Here is a 19,312-nt window from a genome sequence, read left to right as displayed (position 1 = left end):
TGCTAGACCCTCGTCAAGTCCCACCATCTGACAGGTACCCCAATTCCCTCCTGACCTCGGTCGCCCACCCGTGCTCCTTCTGGAAAAGTTGAGTGGTCATAAGTAGCACTTCAAGGTCCGCAGGCCTGGTGGCCGGTGACCCCGCCGGATCGTTTACCACTGGGGGCAAAAGGTGAAGCCACTCAAGAGATCGGTGCCAGGGGCAGGTTCTGCTCCAGGGGCATAAAGGAAGTCAGAGTCATCCGCTGCTCATTGCACTTCTGGCTGGCTTCCTTAATTTGGTTTGCTCCTTCGCAACTACATGGGATTGGACAGCCGGATCGTGGCGGGAAATCTGATGCGAGCTTCCTGGTCTGAATCGCCAGCGGGCCCATTTGGCTGTGGATTGGAGAGGGATCTCGGCGCCGCCCTCGCTAGGATGGTTTTGGTCCAAAGGTCCGGTTGGCTTGGCCAAAGCGGCTCATGATTCCTGTGTGTCATCTCGCCGCGAATCGATCATTCAGTGGTATTTCCTGAGTGCTTACTATGTGCGGAGCACCGTACTAAATGCTTGGGGAGAGTATGCTACAACTGACTGCCAAAGATCCCGTCACTCGATCGTATTTATTGAGCGCTTACTCTGTGCAGATCACTGTACTGAGAGCTTGGGAGAGTACAGTAGAACAATATAACAGACAGAATAGAACAATATAACACTGTGTCTGCTTATTGTTGTACTCTCCCAAGCGCTTAGCATATTTCTAAATAGCTTATTCTTCCCTCTCGGCTTGCGTTTACCCTCGTTCAGTGTGTCCCCTACGTGGTCTATCTCCCCTCTGCCCTGGCAGAGCTGCCCTTCTCTGAGCATTCCTTCAGAGGCGGTGATAGAGCTGGCCTCCGGAATTTTGTGTTGGAAGCTTGTCCTGCCCCCGGATATTGGATGTGCTCTCTAGGAGGTGCTTTTTGGGAGCTAGAAGGAGGCTGTGTCCTTCGTAGTAGGTTCAGATCTCTGAGCTGCACAGGAGGTGGGCTGCCACAACAGCTTCACAGAACTCCCACCTGAAGCTCCGTTGTCATCTCGGTCTGCCCGCCTCTCTGCCATAGATCAGGCAGACAGAAGGTTTGCGACTTCTCTGTTTTCCGGTGCATCACGGGCTAAGGTACCTCCTAGGATTCGGGGATAGCATTATCGTCTGTATTGCTGATGAAATATCTTGGGTCGTGTGTCCAGATTCCCGGCTGGTAGATGGCTTTGGTTTTCTCCAGATTTAGTGTTAATCCAGGGCTCCGGGCCAGATCTACCAAGTGATCAGCCATCCGATGTGCCCATTTCCCTCTGCACGGGCTTCGAACACGCTCGTCTACACCTCCTCGAAGACTTGGATGGCGCCGGGAGCCTTTGAGTCAAGGAAGGGTCTCCCGGTGGATCGGAAGTGTATCCTGGCTCCGGCCCCATTCGCCGGGGCGGCCAGGGCTCATTCGACTCTGTTCAACTCTGTCTCCGCCAACCGCTCCAACCGGAGGTAACCCAAAGATGTCGGTGAGTCTCGCCGGACTTTGACTCAGCAGTGACCGGTGGTCCGTCAATGGCGTGGTATACTTTGGGGAGGTATATGAAGATCATTTCGAGGTCTGGGTGTTGCTCTCGCCTTTCCCGTATCCGTCGTGCCCCCGGGTGTGGCGGCTCTGGCAACGATTTGGTCCGAGGCCGCGTCACATTTCAGGAAGGGGGACCGTTGACTCAGTTCCTCAGTCCGTGACGTGAGAAGGTGACAGCTTCTCCCGTGGAGCTTTGGGACTGCTGTTTCCCAGCTACGCCACCATCGAAGTCATTTACCGTCTTCTGCTCCGGGGGGAATAGAAGATTTCGTTGGAGAAGCAGCTTGGATAGCCTCTGTAGATCAACCAGACAGAGACAGCGTGACAACAAAAGAGCGGGTGAAGGAGAGGTTCTGCTGCCAGGCTCGAAGACTTCAGGTCCTCTCCCAAACTTTCTCTCCCATCCCCGCTGGCCCCCCGGCCCCCGGGGAGGATCAGCCTCTACTCGATGACAAAGGAAACCGTGGCGTTGAGAGGCGGGGGCCTCTCCGAGGGCGCCGGAGTGCCCGGCGGCGGCGGCGAAGGAAACCCTTCTGGTGCTGACTCAGACTAGGGGAGGGAAAGTGAGGGGAAGGGGGCAGGCCCTGGGGGCGCTGGGAGATTACCGTTGAATCAAACGGGCTGGAGAGAGAGGAGGAGGAAGGAAGGAAGGGTTGGGGAAGACACAATCGCATTCTGAGTGAACGGGCCGCAGACCCCTACGAGGCAGGAAACGCTGCCTGCCAAGAAGCACACGGAGAGGCCCGCACTGACCGGAGGGGCCCAGGACCCACAGTCGCCTCTTTCCCATTGTCCCCGAATGGAGCCTCAGCTTCCAGACCCTCCGGCAGGCACCCTTTCCTCACCCTCCTCCACGTGAGAGCCAAGACGCCTCGCCCGTGACGCGGTGGACCGTTTCCTCCGGGTCAGCCGAACATCCCAAGCTCAGGTCTACGTGTCGGGCCCGGTTCTTCCCACCTCCAGTTTGACCCAAACTCCCTCCCGGCTTCCTCCCGACCGACCCACATCCCAGAGCCGAAGGAACCAGGGCCCACTGCCCCGTGAACTCATTGTTCCATTTGTTTGTAAAGCGCACGCGATGGGGGAAAGATAGTATTCGCGGCTTCCATTAATCCGTGGCTCGGGCACACGAGCGCCGACGCTTTGGCATCATGCTGCGGAGGCCAAGGAAGTGTCTCCGGGGGTAGCCCGCTCCCGCACCCCCCCATCCACCACCGCCTGGCCTCCTGGATCCCAGCCAGCACGCCGCTGCTCGTTCACTCTTTATTCTGTTTTTGGTTGTTTTTTTTTTGTTCCCAAGACTTGTATAGCCTCCATTTACTCCATACTACCGTTCCTGCCCCTTTGTTTCCCAGCCCTGAATGATCCCGTATTCTTCCCAACTGATCCTAATCACCAGCAGCGCGTGCTGGAACGCCCCACTGAGGCGATAAGCCGGGTTCGCGCCTCAGCCGCTCCGGTTCCGGTGCCCAGAGGGAGAACGCGAACACGACCCCTGGATCCTCTTTAAAGGCGGGTGCCGGGCGGAAGAGGCCCTTTGGAAGGAGAATCAAGCAGCTCCTCTCCTCCCCAAGATATTTCTGCCCAACCCCGACGGAAGTAGTCCAGAGACACAAGGGGTGCTGGACCAGGGAAAAAGGAGACAAAAGGAAGATTCTTCTGTTGTGTTGCCAAGGCCCAAAAAAAGCTCCTTGGGCAGTGCTGGGTAAAGGGGGCCAGCCCTTAGCATCAAAGCGCCTGGCACGAGGATGATCCGTGGCTGTGGCATCAAAGCAGGCAGTGCAAAATGTCTCCCTCTGCCCCCGCTCCTTCCCCATCTCAGGAGATGAGTGTCATCTTCCTGCTGGAGCCTGTCTGGGAGACCGTTTCGGGTTTGTTGGCTTTCCCACCTTGGGCTACGGTGTGGGAGTCTCAGGACCGGACTGGACCGGACCGGAGCAGCTGGGCCCTGCGTCACTGGAGACGTTTCGAGTTCTCCCTCCCTCGCTCCTTTTCTCCGCCCACCCAGGGTGAAAGAGCGACTCTTGGTAGCCTGCACCCACATCTCAGCTGCCCCACTCTGCCCCAGACCCCCGTGTCCTAGGAGTGCGCAGAGACTCCTGAAAACCGGCCTTAAGACCCTCTGTTGGGGCTTGCCCCCCTACCTCGCCCCTCTCCAGCCTCACCCCTATCCCGCTACACCCCAGCTCACTCCTTTCCTCTAAAACCAACCTACTCACTCTACCTCGCCCTTCTCGCTTCTGACTTCTTGCTCACGTCTCCCTTCGGTGAGGAGCTCTCTCCTCATTTCACATCACGCAGACTGCTGCCCTCCCCGTCTTTCGGGCCTTTCTGAGGTCACATCTCCTCCTGGAGGCCTTCCCCGATTAAGCTCTGCACCCTATTTCCTCTCCTACCGCCACTTTCGGCACTTCTGTATCACCTAAACCCATGGGTACTCACCTTCCCCACCCTGCCCCGCTTTTATGCCCATCTTTACCCTCTGCTGCTTCTCCCTAGCTGTAATTTATTTTAGTGTCTGTGTCCCCGGCTAGATTGAAAATTCCCTGAAGGCAAGGATCATGTCTACTGAGTTGTTCGTACTCTCCCTGAAGTGCTCGGTTATGCTGCAGTGAGGAGACTACCTCTGTTACCCACTGAAGCTCGTCGGATCTTGGCCCAGTCTGCCTGTCTCAGGCAAGAAGCATCTAACTCCAGACCTTTGCCTAGAACTTCCAGGCTGGAGTGGTGGGGGAGACGCCCCCGCCAGCAGAAAAAGGGCTTTGAGCTGGGTTGGCCTTCCTCCGACTCTAAGACCTAGACTGCGAGCTCCACGTGGGACAGGGACTGTGTCCAATCTGATTACCTTATATCTAGTCCAGCGCTTAGTACAGTGCTCGGCACATAGTAGTAGTAAGCGCTGAACAAGTACTAATTTTTTTAAAAGGCCTCACGGACAGGAGGAGCTAAAAAGCTCCTTAACCGAAGAGGTTAAGTTGCAGGATTTAGAGACTGAGAATGTGATTTTTCATTTTGGCTTTGAGTTGATTTGTGATGGTGGGCGTAGCAGCGTGGTCTGGTGGATAGAGCACAGACACAGAAGTCAGAGGGACCTGGGTTCTAATCCCGGCTCTGCCAACTTGTCTGCTGGGTGACTTTGGGCAAGTCACTTCACTTCTCTGGGCCTCAATTCCCTCACCTGTAAAACGGGGATTAAGACTGCGTGTCCCACACGGGACACGGACTGTGTCCAACCTGAAGAGCTTTTATCTACCCCAGTGCTTAGTGCAGTGTTGCTGCTGATGGAATTTTTCCTGATACTTTCTCCTTAGAGCCGAAGCCTTCCGGGGAAGTTGAAATGGAAGGGACCCTGCCACTAATTCACCGAGTTATGTGGGAAAACTCTCCGTGTTCCCCTGGCCCTAAGTTTCCCCCCGGAAAAATGAGAGTTTCAAATAGGGTTCAGAGCACCTGGGTCGAGATGGACAAACCGAACACACGGGCGGCGTCTATACAGGAAGTAAGTGGAGAGCTGAGGTGCTACTCCACGCAGTTTAAATGTTCAGATTCCCCTTTATCTCCTTTAGTCTTTTTTATGGTATTTCTTAAGTACTTACTATGCGCATTGTATTGTACTAAGCGCTGGGGTAGAAAGAAGCTAACCAGGATGGACGCAGTCCACATCCCAAATGGGACTCTCGGTCTTAATCCCCGTTTTATAGACGGGGGGAACTTGAGGCACAGAGAAGTGGAATGACTTGCCCGAGGTCCCACAGGAGACAAGTGGCAGAGCCAGGATTAGAACCCAGGTCCTTCTGACTCCCAGGCCGGTGTTCTAAGCACTAGACTATGCTGCTTCGGTTCAGCGTCATTTCAGCAGCACGGAAGACCCAAACGGTTGAACAAAATGGGGCCTTCGCATACTTTTGAATCCATGCCCCATGTTGCTCAGCCCAGTGCGTTGCACCCAGCGGGGGTCTCAATAGATGCTACTACTAAGCTTTTCCTCACCTAGGTGTTGGCTTTCCTGCTGTTGAAATTCACTGAAGCAACTACTGGGCGGGGAAAGGGGGAGGGGAGAGGCTTTCTGCTTCCCCCCATTAAGAGGCAAGGGAATGCCAATCCTTGTGTTCATGCATGAAAAAAAAAGAGTCCCGAGGAAGCATGTACGTGTGCATCATTGAAGGAGAGAACGAGAGGAAGCTAGGCTCACCAAAAGACTCAGTTTGGAGCCTGACAGGCTAAGTCTGAGAGCCCTGCATCTGACCCTCTCTCCCCCAAGGGGAAAGAGTCCGGGACCGGGAGTCAGAAGACCCGGCTTCCAGTCCCAGTTCCCCACCGGCCTGCTGTGTGACCTTGGGTCAATCACTTAACCTCTCTGAGTCTCGGTTTCCTCATCGGTGCAAGGAGACTAGGATTACGAGCCGCAGATGGATCAGGGCCTGTATCCGATCTCATAACCTTGTGTCTGTGAGGCCCCTAGAAAGAGCTCACTAATAATAGGAATGATAGGAATAATATTTAAGTGCTTACTAGGTGCCAAGCACAGGGGTAGATACAAGATAATCAGGACCTACACGGAACTCACAGTCTTAGCAGGAGGGAGACAAATAAACGCCTTCGTGATCTGACAAAGCGGTCACTATCCGGGGCCAGCAGGAGTCCCTCGTTTTAATTCTCTAATCGATCCCGGTTCTAATCGGCACCTCGTTTGGTGCTCAGTTCCAGGATGACCTGCGCCAGTGACCCAGAGTACTCTCTCACCCTGGACATTTCCCCCCGGCCCGGTAGTTATAAATACCCTCCCCGCTGTTGTCCTTGGCCGGCAGCTCGCAAATGGTGGCCGGAGCTGGGGAACTCATCGGCCGGCGGAGCGGGCCGGGCGATCCGGAGAGGGGACGGTGGAAAGCCGAGGTCGATAAAAGTGGCCTTGTCCAGAAAAGGGCCATGGGAGTTTTCTTATCTCACTTTGGCAGGAGGTGCTGGGAGCTTCCTGTGCGAAATCAGGAGCGGGGCTCGCTTTCCTCTCGTTGTTTGGCTTCCTCCCCTCTACAAGACGGTTCCCAGCACTGCGATTATCTTTGCATCTTCAAACATGGCACAATCTACTTCCTTAAGAGCTTGATGTATTCTTAAGGTCCGGGCTGGCCTCCCTCCCTCCAATACGACTCCCCCCGGCCCGGCCCCAACCCCCGCCCTCTTCAAGTGCTGTTACACAGTCAGTGCCCCAAATGACATTCTATTTTTAAGGTTCAGAGTCTAAAGGGACCAAGAGGGATAAAGAAGTCCCTCTTTCTCTCCCCACCTCCCAGCCGCTGGAAAGGCGTGGAAACCATAAAACGGCAAGTCGAGGTTTCCGGGGGCTTGCAAATCCCCGGCCAGTTGACATTCTGGCGTTCCACCGGACTGTCAGCCCCTCGAGGGCGGGGATTGTTTCGGCTTACCCTGTTGAACTCTCCCAAGTTCTTGGTTCAGCGCTTCGCATAGAGTGGGCATTCAGCTCGGACTGTTGCCCTCCCAAGACCCCCAAGAACTTGCAGGAGGCTCTGGAGAACTCAGAGGAATCGTTGAGGCTTCTTGAGTCTGAGTCCGGGAGGCTGTGTGACGGGCCCTGGCAAAATGATTTGAGTCAGTTTTTTGGCAATCGTCACATTCTCCTTGATTTCAGAATCTGGTGTTTGTCCTAATGTCACTGAACAGTAGGATTCGGGGTTCATAACTCGTAGCAGTGATAGATATGATGCTTACCAAGCATCCTCTGGTTGCGGTGGACAGAACCAAGAACTTGGGGAAGGACAGAGAAGCCCGAGACAAGTGTCTACCAACTCCTTCATACTGAGCTCTCCCCAGGACTCAGTAAGGTGCTCGGCCCACAGTAAGCCCTCAATAAATACCACTGATCGATCGATTGAGGCACGTTCTCTTCCCCCTCCTTTGTCATAAGGTTGGTGTTGGACAAGTTTTCTGTCCTCCCCGTTTACCTGTTTTCATTCTAGTCCCCGAATTCTCAAATCCCACTGGGAAGTTGGGGAACCCGCCACAAGACGAGGGTGGTGGAAATTGGGCAACTTGTCCTATGTTTGGCATTGATCGTCATGGGTAGGGAACATACCTGCTAATTCTGTTGTATTGTACTCTCCCAAGTGTTTAGCGCAGGGCGCTGCACAGAGTGAGTGCTCAATAGCATTGATCAATTGATCGTACCACCCTGCTTAAACTTCAGAAAATCCCCAGGCACCTGGAGGAAGGGTAGGGTGAGGTAAACCCCTGCAAACACCTTCTTTTATAGAGGCCACCGACCCATCGAGTGCTTAGTATAGTGCTCTGCACACGATAAGTTCTCAATAAATAGGATTGAAGGAATGTGCTAATCCATTTTTTTTTAACGGTACTTATTAAACACTTACTATGTGCCAGGCGCTGTACTAAGTGCTGGGATAGATACAAGGGAATCATGTTGGACACATGGGGCCTGCAGTCATAAGTCGGAGGGAGGAGGATTTAATCCCCATTTTACAGATGAGGCAACTGAGGCCCAGAGAAGCGAAGTGACCTGCCCGAGGTCGCACAGCGGACACGTGGTAGAGCTGGGATTAGAACCCAGATCCTCTGACTTCCAGGCCCCTGTCTTTCTGCTGGGCACTGCTGCTTCATTTCCAATCCGTTGCGGAGGAGTAGTTGTTCTTGGGTCATTAGCTGCCCCAGCCACAATGAACCTTTCAAACTTCACTGAGGCGGAAAAGAGCGGAACCAATTAGAGCTCATTTTGGGATAAATAAAAGGAAGACAAATTCTTCGCCAGGTTACTCTGCCAAGCTGGGATGATTACGGCACCCAGCTAAATTATATTTGACTTAGGACCCATTTACAGAGCAACACACCCCATGGGCCCTCAATTCATTTTTGCTAATTCAAGTGAAAATGGTTTGTCAACTAGAATTAAATTGGTTGTCTTTGAACTGATTCCAGTTCTGAAAAGGAACAGTCTGACGGTCAGGAGGGTTTTTGAGAAGATGATTATTCAAGTGCTTTTTTTGAAAGATGCCTTCTCCCTAACCCCTGCCACTACTCACCCCAAAATGCCTGAATTTAACAAGCATTCCTGAGAATTTGTTTCCACAGGCTCCACTTGAGCCTCTGAGAAGCTAATCAGTGCCACAACCAAATTTATTGTAAGCACATTGTGGGCAAGAAAAATGACTGATAATTCTGTTGTATTTTCTCCGGCGCTTAGTACAGTTCTCTCCACAGAGTGAGCGCTCAATAAATACCACTGATTGATTAAAACCGCTCTGCTGAAGAGGGGAAACCATTTTCCCCGAGGCTCCCGTTGACGGCCGGCACTTTGGTCCCTCGGCCGCTTTCACGCGAGCCGCGTTCGGGGTTTAGTGAAGCCAAAGGTTGGCATTTGCTGACTGCCTATCCACTTTTCGTTAAACTTCTTACACGTCTAGATAATGCAGAGTGGGCGGGCACCCACAAATTCAAAAAGAATTGGCTCAGGTAATGTCTGTCTCCCCCCTCTAGAATGTAAACTTCTTGTGGACAGGGGCGTGTCGACCGGCTCTATTGTATTATACTTGCCCAAGCACTTAGTGCAATGTTCTGCACACAGTAAGCACCCAATAAATACCACTGATTTTCAGAAGGGCAGTTCTTGAACCGGATAATCGAGGCCAAAGTGTATTGAGAGGCCTCAGGTTGGTTGTTGATTTGCCCGTGAGGGCTCAGCCTCCTAAAAGCTGAGAGACAGCATGGCGTAGTGGATAAAGCACGGGCCTGGGAGTCAGAAGGTCCTGGGTTCTAGTCCTGACTCTACCCCATGTCTGCCGTGTGACCTTGGGCAAATCACTTCTTCACTTCTGTGCCTCAGTTACCTCATCTGTAAAATGGGGACTGAGACTGTGAGTCCCATGTGGGACAGGGACGGTGTGCAGCCTGATTACCTTCATTCATTCAATCGTCGTATCTACCCCAGCGCTTAGAACGGTGCTTAAAACATAGTAAGCACTTAAGTACCATGAAAAGCAGCGTGGCTTAAGGAAAGAGCGTGGGCTTGGGAGTCAGAGGTCGTGGGTTCTAATCCCAGCTCTGCCGCTTGTCAGCTGTGTGGCCTTGGGCAAGTCACTTAATTTCTCTGTGCCTCAGTACATCTGTAAAATGGGGATGAAGACTGTGAGCCCCTCGTGGGACAACCTGATTACTTGTATCTACCCCAGTGCTTAGAACAGTGCTTGGCACATAGTAAGTGCTTAACAAATACCAATTTTTTTTTTTTTCTCCCCCATTTAGACTGCGAGCCCGTTGTTGGGCAGGGATTGTCTCTGTCTGTTGCCAAATTATACATTCCAAGCACTTAGTACAGTGCTTGCACATAGTAAATGCTCAATAAATACAATTGAATGAATGAATTATTTTTCCATCTGCCGTAGAAAGATATTTTTCTATCTCTGGCCAATCTACCTCCCTTTCTGTAAGGAGAGTGGAACTTTAAGGGAAAGTCCAAGAGTGGACTTCGTCATTTGGAAGCAATGCAGGCTGATCTGTGTTTATTTCTCTTGACCTGCCTCTAATCCAACACAGCAGACATTTCTTTTTTTAATTTTTTGCAGTATTTGCTAAGCACTTACTATGAGCCAGGTACTACGCTAAGGAGCACTGGGGTTAGATTCAAACTAATCAGATTGGACACAGTCCATGTCCCACATGGGGCTCACATTCTTAATCCCCATTTTACAGATAAGGTAAGTGAGGCACAGAGAAGTTAAGTGACTTGCCCAAAGTCACACATTAGACCAATGTCAGAGCCGGGTTGAGGACCTAGATCCTTCTGATTTTCAGGCCCGCGCTATCCACCAGGCCACGCTGCTTCTCTCTCTATTTCTGTACTAAAACCACCTTGGGTCAGGTTACACGCCGCAATCATCAAGAGCCACGGAGTAATTCCTCCTCCTCCTCCTCCACCTCTCCTCCACAGGTCGGATTCCTGCTCTAACACCGAGGGGCCCTTCATCCTGACTGCTGAAAGCAACATTGGGAACAGGATCCAAAGCATTACCCAGCGCATGGCCGTCATAGAAGGGAAGAACAAGGTAGGACTTCAGTCCCTCGTGTGTTCTGAAATTACTGCATCAATGCTTGACTCGGGTCCTACTTAGATCTCTATTGAGAATTTGAATAAATGTGAACGTTCCCTGTAGGCAGGGACAGAAACAGTCGAAAGCACTATTTCGTGTGTAATCACTTCGGATGCTGATGGGACGCCTTACTTCCCACCGGTTGGAACGGGGACGTATTGACCGTTTTCAGGTTTTGATTGGCCTGAACGTTGAATAGAGATGGTGTTTTGTTGAGCGCCGACTACGTGCCAGGGCCTGAGCTAAGCAGAGGAGGAGACTGAAGCTAACTGAATTGGGTCGGTGTCCCCAGTGTGCAGTGAGTGGCTTTGATTAAGAGTGAATGTAGAACTCTCCCCAACTCCTAGACCAGGGCGCTAAAGCTCATGAACGCACCCAAAATATGGAGAGGGGCGACATGGGTCACCCCACAACCTTGGGTAAGTCTCAAATCTTCCGACGCCCGGAGGGTGGTGGGCGCCTGTGGCCGTTACTGCCTCAGGGACCGTGGAGGACGGGTAATGCCCTTAACTGATCGATCAGTCAGTCAGTGACATTGATCGTGTGCCTACTGGGGGCAAAGCACTGTATAAAGTGTTTGGGAGAGTCCAGTAAAATTAGTAGACCCAGCCCCGGCCCATCACTTAGGTACGCATCATCATCACCAGTGATATTTATTGAGCTCTAGGTGCAGAGCACTGTACTGAGCACTTGGGACCCTACAATACAACAGAGTTGGCAGACACATTCCCTGCCAACAGCAAGCTTATAGTCTGGAGGGGGAGACAGGCGTTAATATAAATACATAATTTATAGTCATCTGTAATTTGTTTTAATGGCCGCCTCCTCCTCTAGAGTCTGTAAACTTCGTTAGGGCAGGGATCTGGTCTACCTAGTCTACTGTATTGTACTCTCTCCCAAGCGCTTAGTACACAGCACTCAGTAAATACCACTGATTGATTGATTTCAGTCTAGACTATAAACTCTTGTGGGCAGGGAATGTTTCTGTTTTACTGTTACATCGTACTTTCCCCTGTGCTTAGTACAGTGCTCCGCACATAGTAAGCTTTCAATAAATACGATTGACTGCCTGACTGGTGGAGGAGACAGACCCAATAATAATTGGCAGGTGGAAGAGAAAGGGAAAATGGATAGGAAGATAAATTCTTAATCCTAAATTGATACGTACAGAAGTGCTTAATTTCCCTAAGGGAAATTGGTGCAAGAGATGATGGGGGGATACGACCCCGGGAGAATTAAAATTAATTGGAGACGGCTCCTTGGAGGAGGCGAGTTTTACTGTTGTTCCCAATCAATGGAGGTTTTGTTTCCATGATTCCTAGCTGCCCTGGACTTCCTCAGATAGCTCCTGCTGGGAGAATTGAATGTATTTGGAGCTTGCTTGTTGGCGGAGGTTGGAAACAGAAAGCTTACTAAGACCGAGTTAATCATGCTAACAGCCGAGTTAACTTGAAACCTTTTCGTTCCTTGGAAGGCACCAAGAGAAACAGTTGCCAGCATACATTGGGCCTTTTCTCACTCAGTCTGGGGGTCCTTGGGCACCCGTTGGCCTCCCGATCAGTGAGTCGAATTTACTGAGCACTTAACTGTATGCTTAGCACTGTACAGAGCTCTGCACACAGTAAGCACTCAATAAATACAATTGAATGAATTCAATTTGAAGGTGGTGCTTGGGTGTCCCCAAGGATCCACTTTCCGGTCCTCTTCCTATGATTCCCAGGGCTTTGCGGGGGGGGATTACCTTCTGCCTCGGGATCGCTCGGCAGGCTTGGAACGGTTCCTTCCCCTGCTGATTGCTGAAGCACCTGTGTCTCTCTTTGCAGATGGCCAGCACCCTGGTGATAGCTGAGGCGCGATCATCTGGAGTCTACAGCTGTGTGGCGGCCAATAAAGTCGGGCAGGTGGAGAGAAACATTAGCTTTTACGTCACAGGTAAGCTGCAGAAGCTCCCGTCGTCGGTAGCCTCTTCGGGGGCGTCATGGGGCCTCGGGGTCGTGTCTCCTCCCCGCCGCCTCCGATCTGGTTTGGCTCAGCCCTGGCTTGACAAGAACCTCTTCCTCCCGGGCTTGGGGTTCTCCAAAATCGGAGAAAAGGGATTTTGCTTGGGGCTAGGATCAGTATTTTTGTATTTATTAAGTGCTCAGCGGGTGCCAAGCACCGTGCTCCGTGTGGGAATGTCTACCAACTCCGTTGTATAGTACTCTCCCAAGTGATTAGTACACTGCTCTGCAGAGCAGTGCAGAGTAGTGTATCTTATCCCCAATTTACAGGTGAAAAAAACCGAGGCAGGTTAAGGGCTTGCTCAAGGTTGTGTGGCAAGCCAATCGATCGGTGCTATTTATTTAGCATCCTTACTGTGTGCAGACCACTGTACTGAGCATTTAGGAGAGGGCAGGGCTGGAACCGGAACCCACGTCTTCTGGATTCCCAGTTCCTTGCTCTTTCCGCCTCCCCTAAAATGACCCTAAACCGGTCCATTTCACAGGCAACGTCCACCGCATAACAAATCAGCCCCATTCTCTCCGTCCCTCCCTCAGCCTACACCCGCCCCCCGACCCTGTCTGTCTGTCTAGAGTTTGGGGGCCGTTTTGCTGGCACCCAGCGTGTCCATGGGTGTGTTTGCAATCGCTGAGGGTGCGACAGGAACACCCGTGCCTTATCTCCCTGGCTTCCTAGTGTCACTAAATGCATTTTATTTTGAGATTCCTGGCTTGGCAAAGATAAACAAAATCTTCCACCAGGAAACCTGGGGGCTATTGCCACAGGAAGTTTCAAATCACTAAAGTAAATAGAAACGCTCTTCTGCAAGCCCCGTGAGGTTACTGAGCTCTGCTGGGCCAGCGTTCACTAGGAGGGGCTTGTGGCCTCTGAGAAACGGTTTGATTGGATTCCATCTTTCCCAAACCTCCCCCCAGCCAGAGTCAGCCGATGGGTCAATCAACCAGTCGTATGTACTGAGCGCTTTCTGGAGCAGAGCACGGGACCCAGAGCTTGGGAGAGAGCTCAAAGAGTTGGTAAACAGGATCCCTGCCCTCGAGGAGCTTCCAGTGTGGGTTACAAGAGGCGGGGGTGGGCGGGGAAGATTCCTGATAGTATCTGGCCGGTGGCCCCGCTGGGTGGAGACCCTCACAGCAGGGGAGTGGACTCTGTCCCCACCCTTACAGCTGCCTTGCCGGTGTCCAAGGTCGTCCCACTGCCTCCGCTTCCCGCAGCTCCTCGGGGGAAACTTCCAGGGTGGCGGAGGTGGAGGTGACGTTTGACTCGCTCAGCGCCCGCCCTGGGCACCCTCTGACTCTGGGAACCTCCGCTGGCCCAGGCAGCCCAGGGTCAGGGGAATACTTTGGCATTCCTTCAGACATGGTGCTTTATAATAAAGCCAAAACACCAAAATCTCAGAAAAACAAGCAAACCGAGATGGAGGAAAAGACTTGATGCGATAGCTAATTTTGGACTATTGTCCCTTTAAAGTTTAAAGGCTTCTTTAGAGCTTTGTGTGAGGAAGATGATAATAATAATAGCACCACATAGAGCTTTTCATCTTCAAAGCCCTCGGCAAAATGCTGGGCCAAATTCTCCTCTCCTCCTCCTCCGTGGACGGGCGGGCGTCTGGCTGTCGACGGTCGGCCGTCGGGCTGCCCGTCGGCAGGCGAACGAGTCCGTGACAAGCAGCGGACGGGGCTCAGAGCACATCAGACCGTAAACTCGTTGTGGGCAGGGAACGTGTCTAGCGACTCTGTACTGTCCTCTCTCGGGTGCTTAGTACAGTGCTCAGCACCCAGCAGAGTACTCAATAAATGCAATTGATTGATCAGGTGAGGGCCAGTGTCGCTAAGTAAACCTCTTAAACCCGACCCCGTCGCCCGGGAAGTGCAAATACGGTTCCCAGCAGGAAAACCAAGCCTAGAGCTGAAGCCTTCAGTTCAAGACTGGGAAGTCCAAGAGAAAGAGATTTCGAGGCCGGGTGGAGGGGTGTGGTGACTGGGGCCGGGGCGGCGATGTCACAGTAGGGGTGGGGGTGAATCGGGGGAGTCCGCAAACTCCCAGATGGCTCTTCTGCCCTCTCCAAGGGGAGGAGTAATGGCATTTACTGACCGCGTCCTGAGAGCAGTGTGCTGTATTAAGTGCTTGGAGGTAGCACAGAAGCACAGATGTGTTTCCTGCCCGAAGAGAGCTTCCACAGACTGAAAAGAAAGCCATGTGGTGAAGTTGTGAATTAGAATTGAAATTCTTTCAGACAGCTTCTGAGGCACCCCGTCAATCCATTGATAGTATGTAGTGAGCGCCTACTGGGTGCAGAGCCCTGGACTAAGCACTTGGGAGAGTCCAATAAGGTCAAAGGCACGGTCCCTCGCCCTCGAGAAGCTTACAGCCTGTGTGCAGAGCACTATACTGGGCACTTGGGAGAGTCCAATAGAGTTGAAAAGACACAATCCCAGCCCTTGGGAAACTTAGAGTCTAGCACATAAGGCAGTGGGGATAAATCATCCTTTTCTTCCCACCAAAGAGTAAGCATTTTGTAATAGGCCCCCAAATTTAGTGGGCAGAATCAGAACATTATAAGGTTGGCCTGCAGCGAGAGAGAGAGGGGCTGAGAAATAGAGAGACCGGTAAGTAGGTGTCTTCAGCCTCTAATTGCTGCGATGGTTGTGATTAGCAAGGGCATTCCCAGACCCTGCTTAGAGTTTAGCGGACAAGCTTACGGTCTAGAGGATGAGCTTGCGGTCTAGAGGGCCACTTAAGGCCGTCAGGGACTTGAGCCTCACGGTCAGACGCGGGGGAGCAGGTGGTGGGAGTGTTGGCTTCTGTTTCCGCTCCCTAAATTCTCCCCAGAGAACGGGGGCAGCGCCCACCCACTCTGCCTCGCCCCAACTCTAGGTCAAAAATCGAGCAGCACTAGGCCCGGCAATCCTCGGAGAAGCTCAAAGCCAAAGGGTGTCGCCTGGCTTGGCGTTTGACGCTGTTTTCTCTGAATCGTTTCTGTTGTTGTCTCGCAGACGTCCCCAACGGATTTCACATTAACTTGGCGAAAGTGCCCACCGAAGGGGAAGATCTAGTGTTGTCCTGCACAGTCAACAAGTTCCTCTACAGAGATATCACCTGGATCCTGTTGCGGACCGTGAGCAACCGAACGATGCACCACAGCATCAGCAAACAAAACGCGGCCGTCAGCGGAGAGTTCTCCGTCACCCTGAATCTCACCATCAAGAACGTTTCTCGGGAAGACTCTGGCACCTATGCCTGCAGAGCCAGGAACGTATATACGGGGGAGGAAATTCTGCAAAAGAAAGAAGTGACCATTAGAGGTGAGCACTGCAGCAAAAAGGCTGTTTTCTCTCGGATCTCCAAATTTAAAAGCACGAGGAGTGATTGTACCACACGAAATAATGTCAAACATTAAAGGACTCATTAAACTAAGTCGCAGTTGTCTCAGATCATCTTGATTTGTTGTTACCGTGGCTCTCCCTTGCAGGCTCTGGGGAGGGCTCCCCCCCTTCCCCCGGAGGGGTTCGGAGACCAGAGTCGAAATGAGACAGCGGAATCCGGCCTCGTGGGCGACTCTCCCACCCTCCGACGGCCGATGGCCACTCGCCGCTTATTTAACGATGGGTTGTCTTTATGCTTTGCTCTCTCCTCTCCGGGATACGTGGCAACTCTGGACCAGCTGGATCCCTCTGCCACGCCGCCACCCCTCCCTCCTTGGAAAAAACACACCCGGGCCGTGGTGTGGGCGGAGGAATTTGAGCCCCACCCCCCCAATTCCCGGACCTCTGCCCGAGATGGACTTGATGACCTCGCCCCTCCGGCCCCCACCGGCCTCGCGATGCTTATTTATTGGAAACGCTCTCCTGCAGCCGGCACGCTGACCATAGACGGCAGCTCCTTTGGCAGCCCTCCCCCTCGCCGTCCCCCCGCCGGAGTGGAGACGGCAGCGTGGCCCTGGACTCGTCCGACGCCGGCCAGGTGACCCCGCCAGGCCGACCCCGCCCGGCCCCCCTCGGAGAACTGACCGCTCCAAGGGCCCCTCCCGGGCCCCGCCTTCAGACTGAGTGGGGCCAGCGTCCGGGACCACCAGGGACATCTGCGTTTCTCATACCTCATCCAGCCGGCCACCGGCCCACTTCCTTGGAGGACGGATGGGCTCCCCGGAGGGTCCCGGGCCTCCAGCCTCCGGGCCGGGCCGAGGCCATCGGAATGAGCCGGAGAGCGAGGCCCTGCCTCCGTCCCGCCCACCGGGAGCGGAAGAGAGAACGGGATTGCCTCTGGGAATCGCGTGGTGGCCCAAACTGCGGAAGGTAGCCACAGAGGTCATTCGAAGCACTCTCGCACAGACACACTCACAAGAGTGCACGCTTTCGAAGCCTTGATTATTTTTCGGCCAGGGAGGTTCCTGGCTCGGGGCGAGGTGACTGTGTTTTTTAGAGCTCGGCTCCGCATTGTTACGTCGGTTTCGTTTACGATCGATCATTCTGTATGACTTGTGGGGGCCCCGGCAGGGACCAGAAATAACCTTGGCCGACGGGGGCTGAACGGTCAGTCGGGGGGTGACAGCGTGACAGCTTGAAGTGCTTGGGAACTCGGCTGACCGTTTCCTCCTTTAAGGTAGCGGGGCTCTGTCCCACGGCTAAACCGGTCTTTCACGTGGGAATTGCTTTTGTCGAGTGTGAAAGGGTAAACAATAGCGTTTCCCCAGAATGCCCCTTCTAGGGGGCTGAATATGCTCGGAAAACAATCAGGGACCTGGAAGTGGCCGACACAGAGGAAAGAATAATCAATTGTATCTCGAAAAGCTGTACCTGATGCCTTCTCTCCCCGCTGCTGGTCCATTATTAGTCAGTAAACGAGCGTCCAGGAAACAGTGCCTTTGTACCTCAGACCCTGGGGCCTCCCCTGGCCATCGGCTGAAAGACGGAAGGAAGCTATCGGGCCCATCCGCCCGGCTGGAGCCGCGATTCCCTCCCAAAATGCCCAACCCTCCGGGGCCAGGCCCCCGGGGGGGTCGTCGTCTCCAGCTGCCCTGAAGAGAGGACCCCCCCGCCTTCCCCCATTCCCTTGTCCCCCAGAGACTTCAGCGAGACTCGCTCACGGGAGTCTTGAGAGAGGACTCTCCGTTGGCCGAGGGAGCCGGGGGAGAGGAGAAAGGGGAAGTTACAAAGCGAGGGGGATGGGGAATCAGGAGTCAGACCTCCCTCCCTCCACCCCAGCTGAGGGCAGGGACTCTGTTCTGAAACAGTTTGGGCTGACGGTCCGTGGGACGGCCCAGATCCTCGGCCGCTCTGGCCGAGAACGCGGGGCAGGGCGCTCCCCGGCTACATGCCCAGAGAGGGTGGGCAGCACCCAGATGAAGTGAAATTGGACTTCCGCAGCCTCCGCCACCTCCCGGGAGAGAAGCCAGACCCATTCCGTCTCCCAGATACTGTCACCCGCCTCCATCTGGGGGCTACAGCTCCCGGCTGGGGCAGAAGGACTCTCTATGAGGAAATGCATTGGTGGTGGCTCAGAGGGGACAAGGTTCTGCAATCAGTGGTATCTACTGAGCGACTACAGGGTGCGGAGCACTATACTAAGTGCTCGGAAGAGCACAGGCAAAAGACGCAGGCCTCCACCCTCCAGGAGCTTACAGCTTCACGAGCAAACTTAGAAATCAACTTTTCCCAAGGAGAATTTTGTATTTTTTTTTTTTTTTGAACCGCACCAAAAGCAGTTTACTTTGCCAAAGCTGCCATCCTTGTCCTGCCTGTGAGAACCGCATCTCGGATCCCGAGCCCCAGAGAGCTAGAGAGGAGGACGTTTAGACTTCAGTAAGGCTTGCTCGCACCTGAGGCCTGGTCTCCAAGGCTTGAAGCTGGAGAAGGTTTGGATTTGGACTTTGTGTGGCAAAAGGGAAAGGCAGATACCCTTCCTGCTCCCAAACCACTTTGAGGGGAAAAAAAAAGCCTTTTTTATTTAAAAAAAAAAAAATAGAGAAATGCCAGGGCTGCTCTCTTGTGATAAGGAATGCCGAGACAGAGTTCCCCTGAAGGAATGAAAGGGCAGGATTTCCAGAGCCAGAGGGATCCCCAATCCTGGAATTTCCACGTTCTCATCACTCCCAGCAATGTGTACCCGCCCGGCCAGCTTCCCAAACCCGTCCCTCTAGAATGAGGGATGGAGGGATTGGCAAATAGTCCGAAGAATCCGAAACCGCCGATGTAGGATGGGAGAGCATTGAGAAGAGGCAGTCGAGAGAGACGGAAGAGGGGTGAGAGACCTCAGGAGGTCTTGGTGGTTTTTTCACTGGAATTGGGGCTGTCAATTGTTCGCAGCTTATTCAGAATGTATGCCCAGTCAGCAGGACACACCCCCAGTGTTGCCTCAGCAGAAAAACGGTATCCAGCCTGGGTCTCTGTGTGGAGTTTTTATGTTGTAATGTATTCCTCCCATTGTATTAGAATTCCTTCTGTTGTACTATATTGGTGGGCTTTGAAATAAATTGTATTATATTTGTATGTTCTAAGAGATAAAAATGGATAATATAAAATATAATATTTGTACTATTATATAGTGCAAAACCTACACACCCTTGCCTCTGCCTCTTCAATGTACCTTTTGGACAGTAGTGGGGCTGGTGAGGAGGGAGG

General features: G+C 53.0%; 1 protein-coding gene and 1 long non-coding RNA gene across 3 annotated transcripts in view; one reads left to right on the top strand and one right to left on the bottom strand.

The window, feature by feature from the left end:
- Window positions 1-19,312, top strand: part of FLT1 (fms related receptor tyrosine kinase 1) — a 93,056-nt gene that overhangs the window by 46,787 nt on the left and 26,957 nt on the right. The window contains exons 11-14 of one of the 2 annotated variants that reach the window (XM_029047930.1): window positions 10,535-10,649; window positions 12,518-12,626; window positions 15,689-15,997; window positions 16,165-19,249. In XM_029047930.1, the coding sequence (XP_028903763.1) occupies window positions 10,535-10,649; window positions 12,518-12,626; window positions 15,689-15,997; window positions 16,165-16,223 (592 nt within the window). In that variant the 3' untranslated portion in view covers window positions 16,224-19,249. Of the gene's footprint in view, window positions 1-10,534; window positions 10,650-12,517; window positions 12,627-15,688; window positions 15,998-16,164; window positions 19,250-19,312 lie in introns of those variants that run through there. The other variant, XM_007664112.2, reaches the window with a different exon arrangement.
- LOC114805834 lies at window positions 708-12,522 on the bottom strand. Its single transcript, XR_003753873.1, has 3 exons — window positions 12,436-12,522; window positions 7,002-7,168; window positions 708-1,873 (listed from the first exon to the last, which is right to left on the bottom strand). It is a non-coding gene; the product is annotated as an uncharacterized LOC114805834 (long non-coding RNA).

The sequence above is a fragment of the Ornithorhynchus anatinus genome, chromosome 20, assembly GCF_004115215.2.
Source record: "Ornithorhynchus anatinus isolate Pmale09 chromosome 20, mOrnAna1.pri.v4, whole genome shotgun sequence".
Taxonomy (NCBI): domain Eukaryota; kingdom Metazoa; phylum Chordata; class Mammalia; order Monotremata; family Ornithorhynchidae; genus Ornithorhynchus; species Ornithorhynchus anatinus.
The sequence above is the reverse complement of the archived record's forward strand: the minus strand, read 5'-3'. Positions and strand labels throughout refer to the sequence as shown.